This window comes from Narcine bancroftii, unplaced genomic scaffold, assembly GCF_036971445.1.
Source record: "Narcine bancroftii isolate sNarBan1 unplaced genomic scaffold, sNarBan1.hap1 Scaffold_135, whole genome shotgun sequence".
Classification (NCBI taxonomy): domain Eukaryota; kingdom Metazoa; phylum Chordata; class Chondrichthyes; order Torpediniformes; family Narcinidae; genus Narcine; species Narcine bancroftii.
The window spans coordinates 203320-225313 of record NW_027211870.1 but is presented as its reverse complement, the minus strand read 5'-3'; the positions used below and the strand labels follow the sequence as shown (position 1 = coordinate 225313).

The window sequence follows — 21994 nt, the reverse complement described above, 5'->3', positions numbered from 1 at the left end:
ACAAAACCCCTAACACACACAAACTCACACACAAAAACACCACACAAACACAAACAACCCCCACACTCAAACCCACCACACACACTAACCCACCACACATACACACCATACTCACATCCCCAAACATCAGAGACTTACCCAAATTCCCCACACACACAAACCCCAAAATAGCGCCCATGGTGGAAGTGAGGGCATTGGTGCCGTCGCTGACCCATGGGGAGGTGTGGGTGAGGGCATTGGTGCCATCGTTGATGGAGGGAGGGGGGTGGTGCCGTCGCTGATGGAGGGAGGGGGGTTGGTGCCGTCGCTGATGGAGGGAGGGGGGGTGGTGCCTTCGCTGATGGAGGGAGGGGGGTTGGTGCCGTCGCTGATGGAGGGAGGGGGGGTGGTGCCTTCGCTGATGGAGGGAGGGGGGTTGGTGCCGTCGCTGATGGAGGGAGGGGGATTGGTGCCATCGCTGATGGAGGGAGGGGGTGGTGCTATCGCTGATGGAGGGAGGGAGGTTGGTGCCATCGCTGATGGAGGGAGGGGGGGTGGTGCCATCGCTGATGGAGGGAGGGAGGTTGGTGCCATCGCTGATGGAGGGAGGGAGGTTGGTGCCATCGCTGATGGAGGGAGGGAGGTTGGTGCCATCGCTGATGGAAGGAGGGGGGTGGTGCCATCGCTGATGGAGGGAGGGAGGTTGGTGCCATCGCTGATGGAGGGAGGGAGGTTGGTGCCATCACTGATGTGTCAAGGGGTGCAAGATGACGTCGTCATTGACAAGTATGGGGATGGAAGCAGCGCTGACAAGCGGGGTGGGGGCGCATGCAATGCTTGCCATGTCCTATATACGTTGGTGCCCCACACAGACACTGACACACACACTCAGCCTGCCACACACACCCACTCACACATACACAACCCCACACGCACCCCAAACCCACACCCCTCACACACTCCCCATACACCCATCCCCCACAAACTCACACCCCTCACAACCACACACACACCCCTCACACACTCCCCATACACCCATCCCCCACAAACTCACACCCCTCACAACCACACACACCCCTCACACACACCACACATAACCCACACCCACACCCCTCATACACACACCCTCACACATGCCCCACAACACACACCCCTCCACACCATCTCTCCACCCATCTCACACACTCTCACCCCCCAACCCACACATCCACACACTCAGACACCCCCACACTGCCCCCTACACATATTCTCACAAACACACATCTACACACACTTCTCACACACCCCTCCCCCACCCATCCCTCACACACACACACACCACATTAACACACTATACACACACCCACCCCCCACAACCACACATCCCTCACAAACACACACCACACATAACCCACACACATACCCCTCATACACACTCCCACACACATACCCCACAACACACACCCCTCCACACCCCCATCCACCCATCCCACACACTCTCACCCCCCATCCACAGACTCAGACACCCCCACACAGCCCCCTACACTCATCGTCACATACAACCCACACACTCCCACTTACACACACCCCACACTCACCTCTCACACACACCCACAAACACATTTCCCACACACTCAGACACCTTCCACACTGACTCCACACAACACACAGACCACACACAATTCCCACACACACCCCACACACCCACATACTTACACACACTTCCCACGCACACTCCCACTTACACACACACCCCACATCCCCACACTTACCAAACACTCACCCCACACAAACCTCTCACATCCACTTCCCACACACTCAATCCACACACTCAGACAACTCCCACAGTGACCCCACACACACACATCCACACTCCAATAGAATCTCTTTTCTCCCTCTCCCCTTAATCCCGTCTCCGAACCAGATTCTTGTATTAAAAGTAGACTTTGTTCCTAGACGAATATAATATGGGTCTGGAAGTCAGGTTTTAGAATGAAAGGTTCTGAAAATCGTTCAGGATAGGTCCCCCCAATTATTTCGGGGCAAATTGGAAGATGTTCTTTTATATCAGCGACATGTTCTTTCAGTGAGATAATTTTGTTGAGTTCCTTCCATTTGACGTCGATGTTGTGCTTTGTACAAATGTCTGCATATATTTGTTCACTTATGGAAAATGGAAAGAAGGAAATGCACAAACGCACACATACCCACTCCCACACCCTCCCACACGCACACATACATACACACAACCTCCCTCACACCCCTTCTTACACACGCCCACACACATACCAACCCAAAAGGACCCAAGCACATACACTCCACACATATCCACCACACAATCCTACCCACACACCCCACACACAACCCCTCACCCATTCCCTCCATAACCCCACATGCAGACCCCAAACACACACCCCAATCCCACAAAACTCCAGACACACATCCCAATGATTTTGGGGCAAATTGGAAGATGTGCTTTTCTATCAGGGACGTGTTCCATAAGTGAGTTAATTTTGTTGAGTTCCTTCCATTTGACGTCGATGTTGTGCTTTGTGCAAATGTTCTGTATATATTTGATCGTTGATATATTTGTATATATTTGTTCACTGTTCTGTATATATTCTGTATATATTGTATATATTCTGTATATACTTTTTCACTGTAAACAAAAGCCCCACATATCTGCACACACACCCTCACACACACACCCTCCCCCACACCCCTTCTTACACACACCCACACACATTCCCACCCACAAGCAACCATGCACATATAACCCACACACATCCACCGCACAATCTCACCCACACACACCACACACATCCACTCACACGTTCCATCCAACACCCCAATACCCGAACATGCAGTCCACAAACACACACCCAATTCCACACAACTCCACACACACATCCCAAATCCCACACACAACCCCAACTATTTCGGGGCAAATTGGTAGATGTGCTTTTATATCAGGGACGTGTTCGATAAGTGAGATAATTTTGTCGAGTTCTTTTCATTTGACGTCGATGTTGTGCTTTGTACATATGTTCTGTATATATTTGATCGTTGATATATTTGTATATATTTGTTCACTCTTCTGTATATATTCTGTATATATTGTAAATATTCTGTATATACTTTTTCACTGTAAATAAAACCCCCACATACATGCACGCACACACACACTACTACACACATCCAAATGCCAACAGACACTCCCACTCCCTCACACACACACACACACACACACACACACACACACACACACACACACACACAGACACACACTGTCCCTCACACCCCTTCTTACACACGCTCACACATATACCCACCCACAAGCACCCATGCACTTATACCCCACACACATCCACTACACAATCTTAAAAAATCAAACAAAAGATGAGAAACAATAAATCGGACTGACCCGACAGGACGGAGGAACTAAGGTCGTTTGGAATCAGCAGATGCGATAGAATCTGCAATCTCCGTCAGGCCGAGGGACCTTGAAACACCACACAAGTACAAACTAAACTGGATGAGAGGGTCCTTGCAGAGAAATGGATTGGAGTCAATCCACAGGACCCTCAGAGCAACAGAGAGGATCACTGGAGTCTCCCTCTTCCCCATCAGTGTGATCTAGCAGGATCCTTGTCTGAAGAGGCCATGCCAAATCCTGGAGAAGCCCTTTGACCCTGCCCACAGCATCTCTCAGCTGCTCCCATCAAGGAAGAGAAAGGAGGATCAGAACCAGCATCAGCAGGATGAAGAACAGCTTCTGTGCAGGGGTCGGGAGAAGGTTGAAGCACCAAAGGAACTGCTCCCACTCACCATCCGAGTGCAAACAGAGAGCGCATGTAAAATGTTCAATGATGGGAATGTATGGACATGATACTAAGGGCTGAAAGAGACTTGGAACAGGGTTTTTTGTGGTCGATCATTTATTACGAATAAAGTCTTACACGAAAGGGCAAGAAGCAGCTAAGGTTGTTCTTTCCACACAGATCTACTGTTAGTCCTCTAATTCTATGGGAACTGTCGCAGGGTTGTAGCTCCCAGTTGTTGGGATAGGCTGACACAAAGTGGTAGGTCCAGGTACTAATGAGGATGCCATCAGATGGTTCCCCACCCCCCACTCTCTCCCCACCACCACTGCCAACATCAGTTCTTTGTATTACAAATAAAGATGAGTGAAACACAGAAGTCTGCAGACGCTGTGATTATAGTTACAAACACACCGACATGCTGAAGGAACTCAGCTATTCTTTCCAGCATTCAGGCCTGAGCCCTTCTTCAAGGAATAAACAGAATAACCCAGAAGCAGGAAATCTCAGAAAGGCTCAGAATTCTGGTTAGGGGACAAATCCAGCCCAACAAAAGGTGTTAATTGGATGTGATAGGGATGAGGTTTTTCATAGCAGGCCGAGCGACCATGTGGTCAGGCGGGCCGAATCGCTATCCCAGTCAGTTGGTACAAGATGGCATAGGCCCCCCTTCCCTTCTCACGAGAAGCATGCGTTTGGTGACACATGTTGCCTGGGAGATGTCGCCACATCCTGGTTGCAGCAACTCCGCAACGCACTGACATCACTCCCCTAGACCAGCGCACCCCAGAGAGGAATGAGGTCGTCCCCTAAAAGCAGCACGAGAGGTTCATATAAAGGCAGTTATTGGTTCACTTCATGCTGTGTGGAGGTGCTTCATTTCAGTAGCACCACCTTTTTCAGCCACGACAAGACCATGAACAGGCTGTCAGCAAGAGAATGGGATGGGGAATTGAAGCAGGTGGCCACTGGGAGATCCCCGCTCTTGTGGCGGACATGGAGAAGTTTGTGTTTATAGGATAGCTATAAATTCCGATGAAAATACAAGTCTTTAGGCCAGCAAATCTTCCAGACAGGGATCAATGATCAATTCTTCCCAACAGGGTCCCAACCTCCAAAATCTGTGATGTCTTCCTTAATATTTTTAACACAATAGCGCTAACTGACTACCGATCGAGTCAATGTGCTGCCAAAAGGCAGCCCATTCATATTTGGTTTCCCGCCCAAACACAGCTGATTGAGTCTATTACCTATCAGATGTGAATTGTCAAAAGCTACAGTAAGCGTTCAGTAACCTTAACAACACCTTCCAGTGCCAGCTTGAAATTGTTTCTGCCCAGAGGTTTCGCCCACCATTGTTCACAGACGAAGGTGAATGCTGCTTGTCAGTGACACACGGGTCTCTCTGGAGGTTGAACTGATCCCAGAGCGCTGAGTTCTGGAGAAATGACCACACCAAATTTGATGTTGCTGAATGGAGGAAACACTTTCGTATGTCGCATGGCACCTTTCACTTCATGCTGGAACTCTAAGAACCTCACCTGAAGCCGCATAGACCAGGCGCAGCAACCAGGGAGCCGGGATTTCGATTAGCTGTGGCTCTGCGCTGGTATGCCACCCCTTGTGAGTATCGATCCATCAGTCCCATCTTTGGAATAGGCATCAGCACCGTGTGCATGGTGGTGCAGGAGGTGACGGCCGCCTTGACGAAGTTCCTCGGTAAACGTCTCATGCCCCTGCCCATTGGAACACGTCTCCAGGAGACCAATGACAGCTTGGTGCAAAGGGGATACCCAATGTGTGCCGGTGCCATTGATGGATCACATATTCCCATTATTGCCCCCAGCTTGCATGCTGCAGCCTACTACAATCGCAAAGGCTGGCATTCAATGGTTCTGCAAGCGGTGGTCGACAACAGATTCTGGTGAGCTAAGCTTTTATTGGTCTTTATCACATCACATCTCAATGTCTATAACTTCACTGTGCTTTCCATTCACGTTACAGCTTCTCAGATGTGTTTGTTGGCCGGGCAGTACCCATGATGCCTGAGTGCTTGCCAACTCTCCTCTGTATAGAAAGGAAGAGGACCAGGGCGGATACCACTTCCCACCTGATGTGAGTGTTCACCCTACAAAGCTCCATGTGTCAATCTTATGTATGCTTATTGTGTCAACGGTCATGTGTATGAATTAACAACATTCTCCATTGTTGTGCCTGCAGGTGTCCAAGGATGTTAATGGAGTGGAGGTTCCAGCGCATCTTGTGGGTCATCTGGCATATCCACTACGAAATTGGCTGATGAAGGGGTTCACACAGCACCAAGGACTGGATCTGGATCAGCAAAGATTTAACAAGGCCCTTAATTCTGCAAGGATAGTGGTGGAACATGCATATTGCCGTCTAAATGGCTGCCGGTGGTGCCTGTCCAACCGTCTGGATATCTCTACCACCTTAGTCCCAGGTGTTGTGTTTGCTCGCTGTGTCCTGCACAATATATGTGAGATTAACAAGGAAGCCTTTCTGTCAGAGTGGACGTTGGTTGAAGCAGATGGTCCTGCACCCATTAGCACAGATTGTCGCAATCAGCAAGCCCATGGGCACCAGGCCATCCATTCTGCCATTTTGTCCATCCTGTAAGGGTATGACCCTGCCACCTACCTCCTAATCTCCACAACTTGTTCCCCCCTCCACCCTCCCCACCCAATGCGACAACATGAGCCTACTGCCTGGCATGTTATGTGTTCTCGTGAAGTAATGGTTGCATATAAATGAGACTTGTGTGCTTGTCAAAAATGTAATAAAAAACATTTTTTGAGAAATCTTATTGCTTCATAAATATCTGAGTTCGATATAGCAATGTAAACATTTCACATTATGTTTAAACTAGATGTAAACCATGGAACGGACAAATCACATTGCAAATACACTCCACACTTGAACACCGCAGAACAAAAACAAAAATGGTAAACACAACAAACACCTCCACCCGGCACCACAGCATTTCTGTGTTGTGCCGATTATACCTCTCGGAGGAGGGTTACCAAGTTCATTTGGCAGGCGCATCCTGCGCATTCAGGTGGCCTTCCGGCAGCCCATATTGCCATTATATGCGGCTTTACAAGTGGGGCATTTGGCCACCTGAAAGTGCCTTTTCTAAGAGTTCCTGTATCTGGCTCATTCCTTGAAGAAGGGCTCAGGACTGAAATGTTGGGAATATATCTTGATCTCCTATGGACACTGAAAATCCGGGCTCTGCTTCCTGACCTGCTTTTTCCAGCAGTTTTGTATAACTTATATTCCAGCAGTTTTGTATAACTTATATTCCAGCAGTTGCTGTGGTTGAACTTTTACTGATTTAATGAATTGTTTTCATCAGAATCTAAATGTGCTTGAGTCCACGGACAGCCATGTAAGCAAGGGAATGGGATAGGGCATTGAAATGGGTGGCCACTGGGAGATCCACCCTCTTGCAGCAGACAGAGTTGAAGTGCATTAAATGCACCCAATGATTTGATCACTGCAGCCACCAGTTAAAAAATTCAAGAGGTTCTGCAGTCTGTGTGTCAAGAAATCCCTCTGCACCTCTGTTTTTAGTGGGAATCCTTCAACCCTGAAGTTGTGCTCTCTCATCCTTGACTCCTCCAACATGGGAGATAATTTTACCACATCTACTGTATCCAGGCTTCTCAACATTCGAAGTGCTTCTTAGGACCCCTACCACTCATCATTCTTCTGAACACCAAGGTGTATAGTCCAAGATCCATCAAACCTTCCTCATATATTAATCCCTTCATTCCAGGAATCATTCTTGTGAATCTTCTGCAATGCCAGCACATCCTTTCTTCAATAAGGAGCCCCAAACTCTCTCCGCTACTGCAGGTGCTGCCTCGCCAGTGCCTTCTTAAGCCTCAACATCACATCCCTGCTCTTATATCCTATTATTTGCGATATGAATACCAACATTCCAATCAGCTGATTGACCACCAACATGGAAGTTAACCTATGGGGCATCCTGCACGGCGATGCCAAGGTCCATCTCCCCCAGAATTTTGAATGTTCACCCTATCCAATAATAATCTGCCCTTTTATTCCTTCTCCCAAAGTTCATGACCAGACATTTTCCTACTTTGTAATTCATTGGCCTCTTCTTTTTCCATTCTCCTAATGTATCTGTCTCTCTGCAGCCTTGCTGTTTTCTCCCAGCTACCTGCTGCTCTGTAACGGGTGAAGAAAAAGAGATGGCCCCCAGAATTGTTTCCCAGCATTTCTGCACACCTGCAGAAAGCCACATAAATCAGCAAATGCCTTCTGGTCGTTCCCCCTGATAGTACAGATTCTAACACCAATGTGTATCTGTCCAGAGTGTAGTGTAGGATGACTGTGATTGGTTGAGAGTGTAGCCACACCTACTGGCAGGTCTTAAAGGATTTCTCCTAGCCAGACCAGGTCATTCTGGACTGGTCGACCCACTTATGATATGCTCCAGTCTTTTAGTTAATAAAAGTCTTGGTTTGGATCAACAAGTGTTTGGTTCTTTCGACGCACTCTGCAATGTTCCCCCTTCCTGCACCTTTGCTCTCCGAGATGTGTCACCAGCAGTGTCCTTTCCTTCTGTTCCTCAAAATAGATACTTTATTTTCATATTTCAATATGTGCGCAACTCGGAGTTCACAATATTAGCCAAGAGCTGTTAAAATTCCCAGGAAAACATTGCAAATTATAAAATCTTCTCAAACAATGAAAAACCATGTACAAAAGTGAAAACAGTGACTCCTGGTGGGCCAGGTAAAAACTATCGGGAGATACATAAAAAGGTGCCTTTTTAGAATCTTTTTCTGCTCATGTAGAGAGGGTTTTGAAGGTTAATTGGAAACTATTTTCAGAGGCTTGGACATGGATGAATTCTTACGGACTGAATGAAGATGATGTTCACTTTGTTCCTGATGCATTTTTATATTTGAATCAATCAATGAGAATATTATGGTTGGAGAAGATTTTAATTGTTGTTTGGATCCATTGTTGATTAAATCTCGAAAAAATTGTGAAAAAAAAACAAAATGGCGAAAAGAATAACTGAGTTGATGGGGGATTTAAATTTAGTGGAAATATGGGAACGGAGGAATCCAACCGAAAAGGATTTTTCCTTTTATTCTGCACGTCATGATTCGGTTTCAAGAATAGTTTTTTTTTGGTATCAGCCCATTTGCAGGGTCGAATCAGACAGGCTGAGTATAAGAGTAGGATTCTGTCAGATCACTCATTATTGTTAATTTCACGTAGTATCGCTGAGATGGTGGAAACTTGTTATTGTTGGTGATTTAATGAAATGTTGTTAAAAAAAAACCTGAAATTATTACGCTTGTAAGAGATCAGATTAGGTTTTTTTAGAAACGAATAAGGGATCAGTTCAAAGTAAGTTTATGTTATGAGATACTTTAAAAAAGATATTTACGAGGTCAAACTATTACTTACACAGCAAAAGTGAAGAAACAATATATAGCAGAAATTCAGGACTTAGAGAAAGAAATTGCAACATTAGAGAAGACATTTCAGAAAAATTCAACTGAGGATAATAAAATACAGATGTCCAAATTGAAGCTTTGTTATAATACAATTGTGAAAAAATAATTCAATGATGGAAACAGCTCTACTATGAGTTGAGGGAGAGAGCACATACGGTTTTAACTTAGCAATTGGAAACTGAACAAGTGTCTAGAATGCAGTTAGGAGAAATTCAGAGATAACATAAACCACAGGATATTAATGATGAATTTTGTACATTTTATCGGGACTTTATCTGAAGGGAATTCGGATATGGAGCAGATTGATTGTTTTTTGTCAAATTTAAATTTACCTTTATTAGAGGAAGAGGATATTAAGACTTTGGATGGTTCATTTACTGATTTGGAACTTAAGGAGGCGTTACAATCTATGCCAAGTGGAAAATCACCTGGAGAAGATGGATTTACATTGGAATTTTAGAAAAATTTTTATGATTTGTTATTTCCGGAATATTCTGATGTACTGAAGCTCGCCACTGATACAGGTTTATTTCCAGAATCGTTTTCAAGGGCATTAATAACACTCATCCCAAAGAAATACAGAGATCCATTAAAAGTTGTGTCATACAGACTAATATTAATAAATAATAATATTGAATGTAGATTACAAAATTGTAGCAGAGGTTTTAGCAAACAGATTGGCTAACCTTTTACCGCAATTAGTACATGTGAATCAAGCAGGATTTATCAAGGACAGGTATTCAGCTGATAATATTACTAAATTAATTACAATAATTAATGCTTCAAGACAACTCAACCAGACAATGATATTAGCGCTAGACGTGGAAACGGCTTTCCACAGTGTGGAGTGGAATTTTTATTTAAGGTGTTAGAAAAATATAAATTTGGACGACTCTTTACCAGTTGGGTTAAGGCATTATATACTAATACTCCTGCTCGGGTGGTGACAAATGGACAGATTTCGCAGGCATTCAATTTGTTTAGATCCACTAGACAGGGTCGTCCGCTGTCACTAGCCTTATTTGCATTAGTTATAGAACCAAGCAATTAGGCAAGAAATGAATATTAAGGGAATTACAATTGGTGGGCAAGAGTATAAAATTAATCTGTTTGCAGATGATGTGTTGATATATTTGTCTCAACCTAAGAATTCTTTCGAACCATTACAAAATTTGTTGAAAAGATACGGGGTAATGTCAGGCTATAAAGTAAAGTGAGATATTACTAATATCAGATGGAGATTATTCAGATTGTAAACAACTTATGAAGTTTAAATGGTCAAATAAAATTATTTGGGCATAATAATGGATAAAGAGTATCAAAATTTATACAGCTTAAATTATGTACCATTATTAAATAAGATTAAGTTTGATTTAAATAGATGGAAGGAGTCACTGTTAACACGGGTAAATTGTATTAAAATGAGTATATATCCACGCATTCAGTATTTGTTTCAATCTATTCTGAGTGTTATACCGGGAAAGTTCTTTCAGGAATTAATTTCAGGAATTAATCAGATTGTTTCTTTCTATGAAAAGGTAAGTTGTCTAGAGTCTCTATGCAAAAGTTGACATGGAGGTATGTATTGGGAGGTCATCAATTCCACATTTTCAAAATTATTATCAAATAGCACAATTAAAGTTTATGAATAGACTGTTTGATATTGACCAACCTCCGATGTGGGTGAATGTGGAGATGGATCAAATACAAGAAAGAACAATACATTATTTTATATATAAATGGAATCCTCTGCTTTTGCAGTAGTATCAACTGAGAGTATTGAAACATTTGATAGGAGTATGGTATAAATGGAATCAGTTTATAGGATCGAAAGGTAAGATTTCAGCTAAGACACCATTATATCAGAATCAGACAATTTCATTTTCTATGAATAATTCTTATTTGAAAGATTGGGAATCAAAAGAAGTGATATTATTGGAGGACTGTTTTGAAGTAGATTCACTTCCTTGGTTTAATAGACAGAGAGAAATTTGGAATATCACAAAATACTTTATTTGCTTACTATCAAGTACAAGATTTATTATTAGAATGCTTTGGTAGAAATTTTAATATAACCTGGTCAAATGAAATTTGAGAGATTAATTGTTTATAAGGGGAAAAAAGGGATTTTTTTCCGAAATGATGTGTTATTACAAGAAAAGATGAAAAAGGTAGATATACTTAAAATAAAGGATAAATGGGAGAAGGATTTATGTGTTCCTATTTCTGTGGATGAGTGGTCTTACATGTGTTTGGTTAGTGTTATGAAATTAATTAATGTACAATATAGTTTAGTTAATTATAACTTTCTGCATCAGTTATATTGAACTCCTGAAAAACTGACAAAATATGGATTTAGTGGGTCAGATTTGTGTTTTTGATGTGGTGATCAGACAGGTACTTTTTTTTATACTCAGCGTGGGAATGTTTAAAGTTGAAGCCCTTTTGGTAAAAAGTGATTAAATTTTTGCGAGTTCTTTTCAAATAGATTTATATGTGGATCCATGGGTATGATTACTGGGATACATGAATACAATTATGGCAAATTTACGCTTGGAGAAACCTCAAATTGCATATATTCGTTTAGAATTAGCAGTGGCTAGAAAATGTATAGCTGCAACTTGGAAAAATGATGTCGAATTGAGTATTTATAGATGACACAATGAAATTCAATCATGTATTTACTTAGAGAAAATAACGTATAATTTGCAAAATAATTATTCTTTTTTTATAAAGATGTGAAGTTGGTATTTGGAATGTATGGGTTGAGATGTTAAGTAAAAGCCTTATACATGTTGCAAGATGTAAATGGATGTCACACCGTAACAGTCTGTTATGATACGATGCTATTGAGTTTTTTAATATAAGCTTCGTAGGGGTGAGGGTTATAGGGGCTGGGATAGATTAGAAGGGGGAGGAGGGAGGTAGCAGAGGGTAGTTTTAGATTAAACTTTGTATTTTTTCTTGGTTCTGTAAAATTCTTCAATAAACTTCCAAAAAAACTGCATCGAGATAAATGTCGAGCCAGGCTCATCCATTGAACAGAAGACAACATAACACATCAATTGCCTTCTGGTTTTTCATCCACTCTACTCCAAACCTTACAATTTTGACTCCATGGGTTTCCTCTGGGTACTGACGTCCTCTCACATCCTTCAGGTAGGTGTAAATGGCAGCTTGATGATTGATGTGGATTGTTTTATATTTTAAATACAACATCTATATTGTACATGTAATGGCAATATAATTCAAAGAATTAGACTCCACTACAAAACTGGGAGGAAGGATGTGAACCTGAAAGATTTAGTTATGGTCACTGATTCTTAAACAATTTGGTGAGAGGACACACACATGGATATCGGGATGAACCCAGGCATGAGAGGTTTCAGAAAGGAGTAGAGACTGTTCTTGATCAATCAAGAAATTTTAGAGATCACCCAGTAAATGTTATGAGAAGGCACATGAGCGTGTGATGCCATAAAATGAGTTACGTTTATATTGCATATTCGGTTAATTTTTATCTTAGACATACAGCACGGTAGCAGAACATCTCATGCCCTGAAGCCATGCTGCCCAATTTACACCCCATTGACCTACACCCCCTGCACATTTTGAATGGATGGAGGAAACCAGAGCCCCTGAGGAAAACCCACGCAGATACAGGGAAGACTTTCAAACTCTTTATAGACAGTGCAGGACCCGAACCCAGGTCCGGTCCCAACCATTGGTGCTGTAAAGGTGTTGTGCTAATTTCCACACCAACCATGTCATCTTTTAGATGCCATCTTATTCAGAATAAAGAGTGTTTACTCTTTCTCTCCTTTAACCATCTTGAACACAATGGCAAACTGTTTCATTAACCTCAAAAACAATTGATCAGAAATAATCTATAGAACACCGTCAAACCCATTAACTGAAATAAATTAAATAGAAGGAAAAAAGAAAAAAAATTAACTGCTAAAACGAAAAAAACCTAAAAATTAGGTCTAATCCAACCTCTCCCTCTAATCAAAGTTATCTTATGTAATGAAGAAAAGAAGAATAGTGTAGAACCACTGGTAGCCCCCAGAGAACAGGCGATGAATGGCCAAACCACACATTTAGTTCCTCCAATTGTAGAAAAATTCTAGGAATGTGCCCCATTATTTCATCAATTGGAACTTTTTATCTTTAATATAAGATATGATTTTCTCTAAACTTAAAAGGACATAACATCATGTAATCACTGTGTATGAGTCGGGGAAGAATCATCTTTCCATTTCAATAACATTGCTCATCTGGCTATTAACGTAGCAAAAGCTCAAAATTTTTTCTGAGCTGCCGACGATGGTTTATCTGGATCATGAGAAAAACCCAACAGAGCAATTTAACGGACAAGTTCAAAATTGATCTTAAGAACCATTGATAAAGTTTGAAAAATGCCTTTCCTGAATTTCTCTAAGTTTGGGCATTCCCAAAACAGAGGAATTAAAGAGACTTGGAATTTTTTAAATTTCTCACATAGTGAATCAACATCTGCATACAAGCGAGATAGTTTCAGTTTGGACAGATGTATTCCTGTACCACCTTAAATTGTAAAAATCAATGCCTAGCATAAAGTGAAGAGTCATTAATACAATTGAGAATAGAATACCAAGCTACTTCTGGAAATTTTATATTTAAATCTCATTCACAACTGCTCTTAATCTTGGATTTTAAAACCAATACATTATTATAAATTCATGCTATTAATCCACCATGAACATAAAGCCGTAAATTTAAAAAAATAGATGAAGAATATTAGTCTTAGAAATTCACGGAAAATCCAAAATCTTAGATTGAAGAAAATGTCTAATTTTTCAATGTCAAAAAAGAGTGATAACTAAGTTCAAAATTTAGTTGATAATTGTTTGAACGTGGCAAAATTAACTGAAATAAAGGGGTCATTGAAACTTTGAATACCTATTCTATACCATCCTTGAAATCTACATCCAACAAGGATGGTGGAAAAAGATGGTTATCTATCATAGGGTTGCCCAATGAAAAACCATTTAGCCCAAAACAGTTCCTAAATTGGCCAAAATTCTCAATCAGTTTTTCAATCATGGATTATGTGTCAAATTTGGAAAATGGTAATATCGTAGAACTTTTTTGGAAAACTGTAATTCTGTCATGGCCCATGAAGGGCGATTCACTGATTTTTCCAAAATTATCTAAAGCAAGCCTGATCCAAATGCTATACTCTTTCCATTTATTACATTCCCAGCAGAAGTTGGGGAATTACAACTAGTAACAAGGAACTGGCTCTGTTATCCCCTCTTCACACAGGCCGTAAAGTTCATAGTTGGAGCAAAGGTCTATCTTGGATCAAATGAACCGATAAAAACAGGATCCAAAGCAAGATTTAATTTGTTATTTTGGCCCAGTATTTAATGGCAGAAACTTGCTGAGCAGAGAGGGCTTTTATAATAGATAGATAATATTGAAATATTACAGACCTGAAGGGCTTCTATGTATTTATTAAATAAACAGAAAAGGGTTTAAAATAATCAGACAATAGTCCAATTTTATAAATTAGATCAGGGTATTATATTATAAGCCCAAAGTTAGGGTTGTACCTAATGGACAAATGTCCTCAGCATTCCCATTAACCAGGTCTAGTGGGCAGGGATGCCCATTATCTCCAGCTCTCTTCATTTTGATTCGAGAACCGTTGGTGGAAGATATTCACTGAGATCCAGACATTAAAGGATCGTGGGTAAATAAACCAGGAAGAAGATGAGATTAATCTATTTGCAGATGATGTCCTGATATGTTTGACAGACCCAGCAATTTCATTGGTAACACTACACTCTAAACTGGAAGATCATGGGAAGATCTTGGGATATAAAAGGACCAAAATAATCAACTTCCACGTATGTAAAAGGGAATTCATCAGGTGAAACTCTGGCCTGTGGTAAATCTGACATTTGTTGTTGTCCAGGTTTTCATTCTCTCTGTAAGTCACAAAGATATGAAACCTCATGATTTCATTATTAATATATTTAAGCACTGATGTACTATCAGGCCAAAACTCAGAATCTGCTAACTCCATCTGTAATTCTCTGCTTAACATAGTGTCCATTTTGCTCACCGTAGTAGCAGCAGTCAATTCCATTCAAGGTCTGGTGACTGACTTTAATGGAGCCACTCTGGCTTTTCCCATTACAAATCCACCATGTACTCACACTTGGTTTTCACAGGACTCAGTAACTGACAGGATCAAAATCACCTTCACTACATCAGCAAAATGGTGTAACAGCAAACGTGGCCAATCCAAAGTCTGTTGACTTCAAACGTCCAAGTATTTGAAGACACTCAATCCAATTTCTCCAATCTTGTGCGATGGATTCTGGGATAGTTTCATCCCATCCAAATTTTCTTCTGCACAATTCTTGAAGAATTTTCTTTCATTGAATATTTTATTTAAATCAACATATATATGAAAGTTATAACAATTAAAATCAAATCACAATGTTACAGAGCTTACAAATATATGTTGATAATATATAAAAAAGAAAAGAAAGGAAAAGAAACTAAGATACTACTGTAGCGGCAGCTACAACCAGACAGGTTGAGTTCAGTGAGCAAAAATTCCTTTATTCAGGTTTGCATGGCTGGTCTTATGCTCCCAGCCCAGACTTGACTGAGAAGCGTACCGGGGGGTCACGTGGGCCGCAGTTCACGGGCTTCTGAGCCTGGTGCCGAGGTAGGGGAGAAACCCGCGACGGTGCCATTTTGGACGGCTGCCCCACCGCATGCATGACATGAGGGGCTGGATCACATGCCTAATGGCATGCCGCCACACAGCCCCCCCAGAACTGGTGCCAATGGCCTTTTTTGTCGGGCAGCCTCGCTTCTTGGGTTGAGCCGCGACCACTGGCTCATTGGGGTTGAGGTGTGCTGGCTTTAATCTGTCCACAGTAAACAGTTCCCTCTTACATTAATGTCTGGTGTGAAGGTGGATCCTGAATGCTGGATGACTCTGTACAGCCCTTCATACAGTCTTTGAAGGGGTGCTGTGAAGGGTCTCATCTGATAAAAACATACTCTGAGGAATACAGCTCACTGGGCTGGTAAGAGGCGCGTGTGCCATGTCTGGGCGGTGGTGGGGGTGTGAAGGACTTCAACTGGGCCCGGAGATGGTAAGTAAACCATGCGGTGCCTGTTGCAAGTTGTGAGGTGCATTGATAAACTCACCAGGCAGGGCTAGTGGTGCACCATAGACCAGCTCAGCCGATAACGCCTGCAGACCTTTTTGGGTGTCAAGTCGATGCCCAAGGCAGGTCATCCACCCAGTTGGGGCCGGTGAGGCGGGCCATAAGTGCCGAATTCAGGTGGCAATGCAATCGTTCGACCAGTCCCAGTCTGTTGGTGAGCTGTGCCCAGAGTGCAGAGGTGAACTGCGTGCCACGTTTGCTGGTGAGGTGGGTCAGCATGCCGAACCAGGCAATACAACCGGTCAAAAGTGCTCGGGAGCAGGAGTCTGTGGAGGCTTCTGGATAACCTCAGGCCAATGAGTGGTGCAGTCTACCACCGTGAAAAGTTAACGGTTACTTCGGGAAACGGGTAAAGGGCTGACAATGTCCACATGTATGTGGCTGAACCATTCTCGGACGTGTTCAAAATCCTGCACAGGCACTCTGGTGTTCCTGTGTACCTTGGAAAGCTGGCAATGGGTGCAGGTTCTGGCCCAGTCTGCAATCTGCTTTCGAAGCCCGTGCCAAATGAAGCATTCTGCCACCATATGAACCTTGGACCTGATGGAACGGTGGGAAAGGTCGTGGATATGGTGGAAGACATGCCTGCACCACTGCTGGGGAACAACTGGTCATGGGGTGCTCATGAAGACATCGCACAGGATGGTATAATCACCGAGAAGAATCGGGAGGACCTGGAACTGCTGGCCCGTGATGGCCGTCCTGAAGGCTTGCATCTCATCATCGGACTTCTGATCCAGGGCAAGCTGGTCATAGTCAGGCAGCGTGTCAGTGACCACATTGTCTTTCCCCGCCTTGTGCCAAATGTTGACGGTGAACTCCAACACAAAGGACAGGTGACGCTGTTGGCAGGCCGACCAGGGATCTCTAGCCATAGCGAGAGCCTGAGTGAGGGGTTTGGGGTGGGTATAAATGGTGAAAGGCCTCCTCTCCAAGAAATAGTGAAAATGAGGCACAGCAAGGTACATGCCCAGCAACTCATGGTTGAAAGCACTATACGTGTTCTGGCGGACGATGAAGTTGGCTAAAGAATTCCAGTGGTTTTCACTGTCCATTAACCTGCTGCTGCAGGATGGCACCAACGGAGGTGGCAGAGGCATCGACGGAGAGCAACATAGGAAGGTCGGTGTGTGGGGGGACGAGTAGGGTAGTCTTCACGAGGGCAACTTTCGTCGCCTCTGGAGTCCAGGCGTATCTTGTTCTTGGCCGCGATAAGGGCGAAGAGTGGCTGCATGATGTGTGCAACGGCTGGAATGAATCGGTTATAGAAGTTGACCATACCTGCAAACTCTTGTAGCTCCTTGAGGTTGTCTGGGCGTGGAAACTCTCTGATTACAGTGACCTTCATAGCAGCTGGTGTAGCTCCTTCGGTCGTGATGGCCCGGGAACTGCATGGATTCTTTTCCAAACTGGCATTTGGCTGGGTTGACCATTAGGCCGAATTTGGGCAGTCGGGAGAAGAGGGTGTGCAGGTGAGACTTGTGTTGTGCCCAGTCTCTGCTGGCGACAAGAATGTCATCCAGATAAATGAACACAAAATTAAAATCCCTGTGCACCTTATCCATGAGGTGCTGGAAGCTCTGGGCGGTTTTCTTGAGCCCAAAAGGCATGCGTAGAAATTTGAACAAGCCGAAGGGGGTGATGATGGTCATTTTGGGGATGTCCTCGGGTGCAATGGGATTTGATGATGCACGCACACCAGGTCGACCTTGGTGAATACCCTCGCGCCATGCAGATTGGCTGTAAAGTCCTGAATGTGAGGGATGGGGTAACGGTCAGGTATTGTCATGTCATTAAGCCATCGATAATCTCTGCAGAGATGCCAGCCACAGGAGGCTTTCGTGACCAGGTGGAGCAGTGAAGCCCAAGGACTGTCGGAGCGTCGAATGATCCCCAGTTCCTGCAGATGCGAGAACTACTCTTTTGCTATCTGGAACTTATCCGGCGGGTTTAACAGTAATGTTCAAAAAACTGTATCAGATTCTGTGACACCAGGTTCACAATGGGGAGAATATTTAACAGTGATATACCGTAGACTTTGGTAGATAGTGTGACACCGTGTTTACAGTACTGAGAAGGTTTAACAGAGATGTACAGTAGAATAAGGTGACTCCGGGTTTACAGTAGTGAGAAGGTTTAAAAATGATCTACAATAAACTGTGGCAGATACTGTGAAACCTGGTTGACAATGGGGAAGAGGTTAATGGTGATGTAAGGGAGACTACGTAGATACGTTGATACTGGGCTCAGACTGGGAAGAAGGTTTATTGGTGATGTATGGGTAACTGAGGCAGTTACTGTGACACCGGGTTAATAGTGGGGAATATGTTTAACAGAGCTGTACGATAACCTTTGGCGAATATAGTGACACCAGGTTCACAAAAGGGAGAATGTTTAATGGTGATTTACAAGAAATTGTGGTAGATACAGTAACACCAAGCTCACATTGGGGAGAAGGTTTACTGGTGATGTACGGTAGACTTTGGCAGACACTGTAACACCGATTTCACAGTAATGAGAAGGTATAATAGTGATGTACGATAAACTGTGGCAGATACAGTAAAACTGGTCTCACAATGGGGAGAAGATTTACTGGTAATCTACGGGAAACTGAGGCAGATACTGTAACACCAGCTTCACAGGGGGAGAAGGTTTAAAGTAGATGTACATTAAACTGAGGTAGAAACTGTGAGAAAGTTTTCACAGTGGTGAGAAGGTTTAACAGTGATGTCAGATACTGTGACACCAGGTTCACAGTGGGTAGAAGGTTTAATGGTGATGTGTGGTAAACTTAAAAAAGTAACTTTCACACCAAGTTAACAGGGGGAGAAGGTTTAACGTTGATGAACGGTAGACTGAGGCAGAAACTGTGAGACAGCATTCAGAGTAATGTGAAGCTTTAACAGTGATTTACTCCAAACTGTGTCAGCTACTGTGACAAAAAGCCACCTTCCCCAGTTAGACTATAAAATGGTCAATTTTTGAAGTTGTAAAAGTGATTAAAATACTGTTCATAGACGTTGGAATAGTGAACTATCAAAACGGCTGCAAATGTGAAAAAAATCGAAAACTCAGTTACAGAAGAAATTACCTTACAAAAGTGTTAAAGAATTGAGGCCTACCTATCAAGTTGAAGCAACAGAATTGTCGACTGGAGTCTCCAAGCCTCAGAGAACTCCTGCCCAGCTAAGTATTATGCCAGTTTAGCATTGAGTTTGCCCAATTTCGAATCGTGTATTCGTGAACCCGGGCGCATGACAGGCCCGCGAGCCCACAGCATTGCCTGGTGGTCCGGGGATGACGCACCTGCGTATGGGTAGACCTACCGGGCAAGCGCAATGTGTCAAGGGTCCACGGACCTTTGGAGAAGGTGTGGCCTGTGGGGGAGCCCAAGCGACGGTGAGCTGATGAGGTTGGCACACTGTCGTTGGGTGTCCAGACCTGCAGCCGCACTGGAAGAGGACCTACTGCTTTGGAGGAAGAAGAAAGCTCAACTTCATTAGAGTTTGAAGAACTCAGGACTGAGGGAAAAGAAGGTCGGCCTCAAGGGAGGTGATCGATCCTGGACTGGATTCTGTGTTTCCAATTCTGGAAGGGATTGCTCAGCTCATGGACGATATGTCAAATATGTCAATGCAGATGTCTCATCAGATGACTCAAGGATTTTCGGAAATGAAAACTAAAATGAACTCTGTTTGTGAAGAAGTAACTCTTCTGGAAGATATTAATGCAGTTAAGAGTGATGTTACGAGATGGACACGATCAGTGGATACTGTGCAAGATCATTTTAAAAAGATTGAGGAGGGTTTCTTGAATGCAAGAGTCAAGTGGAGCGTCATAGATAAAAAGTGGAAAAAGTGGAAGATCCTTTTGTAGATTGGGGGATTCAGAAGAAGGAATTATTGAAGAAATTTGACTCATTGGAAAACCAAAGTCGAATAAATAATGTTAAGATAGTTGGTCTTCTGGAAGATATGGAAGGTTCGGATCCGGTGAAGTTTTTTAAGAAATGGATCCCGGAAGTGTTGGGCTGGGAATTCTTTCCGGATGGACTGGAATTAGATCGAGCAAATAGAGTGTTAAGGAAGAAACCATTTCCAGGCCAATTACCACCAGCAGTTTTTATTTGCTGTTTTAAATATCAAGACAGGAAGATGATATTCCAATTGGCGGTGCAGAAAGCACGGCAAAATCAGGCTCCAACGATGGTTCAAAATAATAGGGTTTTTTTTTAATGCAGATCTGAGTCAAGAAATTATCAGAAGATGCTGAGAATTTAATTCGGCTTAAAAAGTATTGTGGAGAAAGGGATATAAATTTGCTTTTCATTACTCGGCAGTATTGAAAGCTTTTTATGGGAATTTTCAATCTCAGTTTTTTGAAAATGACCATGATGCATTATTATTTGCTGATTCATTGCCAGATGTACAAGGAAATGGGCGATCGTCACCAATGTCACCGAAGAGAAGGGTCAATGGTAATGGAAATGGGAAGATTGGAAAATATGCAGAGAATATGAAAAAGTTGAATTGACGCAAAGTCTTCTCGATATTGAAGATCCGGAACAATCATTGGGACTGGAATCACTGGGTTGAATGTTTTTGTTTCAATACTTTGTGAAAGTCTGACTGGGGGAGTGGGTGACACTGAGTCCTTTAGTCACCTGCCATTTGTGGACTTTACCACACCCAGATTTTTAGGGAGCTACTACTTTTGAGTAGCTCGTTTGGGGATTGATTTTTCTCTTTTTTTTGGAATATTTTAAATAGGTGGGGATTAGAATACTGCGAGATTTAGAAGGGGAGCATTATTTTATAATAGGATTTACATTCGTGGGAAGGTTTAACAGTCATATACTATGAAATGTGTCAGATACTGTAACACCAGGTTCACATGGGAATAAGGTTTAACGGTGATGTATGGTATGTTGAGGTAGATAATGTGACACCAGGAGTACAGTGGGGAGAAGGTTTAACGGTGATGTATGGTATGTTGAGGTAGATAATGTGACACCAGGTGTACAGAAGATAGAAGGTTTAACAGTGACGTATGGTAGGACTGAGGCAGATACAGTGACACCAGGTTCACAGTTGGGAGAAAATTTAATGGTCATGTACGGAAGACTGAGGCAGATACAGTGACACCATGTTCACAGTTAGAGAAAGTTCATCGATGATGTACGGGAGACTGAGACAGTTATTGTGACACTGGGTTCACAGCAGTGAGAACGTTGAACAGTAATGTCCGATAAACTGTGTCAGATACTGTGACACCAGGTTCACAGTGGGGAGAAAATTTAACGTTCATGTACAGTAGACTTTGGCAGATACAGTGACACCGAGTTTACAGTAGTGAGAAGGTTTAACAGTGATATACTATAAACTGTGTCAGATACTGTGACACCAGGTGCACAGTGGGTATAAGGTTTAACGTTGATGTACGGTAGACTGAGTCA

At 43.0% G+C, this 21994-nt stretch overlaps 1 protein-coding gene across 1 annotated transcript; it reads left to right on the top strand.

Annotated features, from left to right (window-relative positions):
* The first annotated feature begins 681 nt into the window (after positions 1-681).
* On the top strand, positions 682-6598 carry LOC138750417 (uncharacterized). Its single transcript, XM_069912463.1, has 2 exons — positions 682-5894; positions 6000-6598. The coding sequence occupies exon 1, from the start codon at positions 698-700 to the stop codon at positions 1610-1612; it is 915 nt and encodes a 304-aa protein (XP_069768564.1). The 5' UTR covers positions 682-697; the 3' UTR covers positions 1613-5894; positions 6000-6598.
* The last annotated feature ends 15396 nt before the right edge of the window (positions 6599-21994 follow it).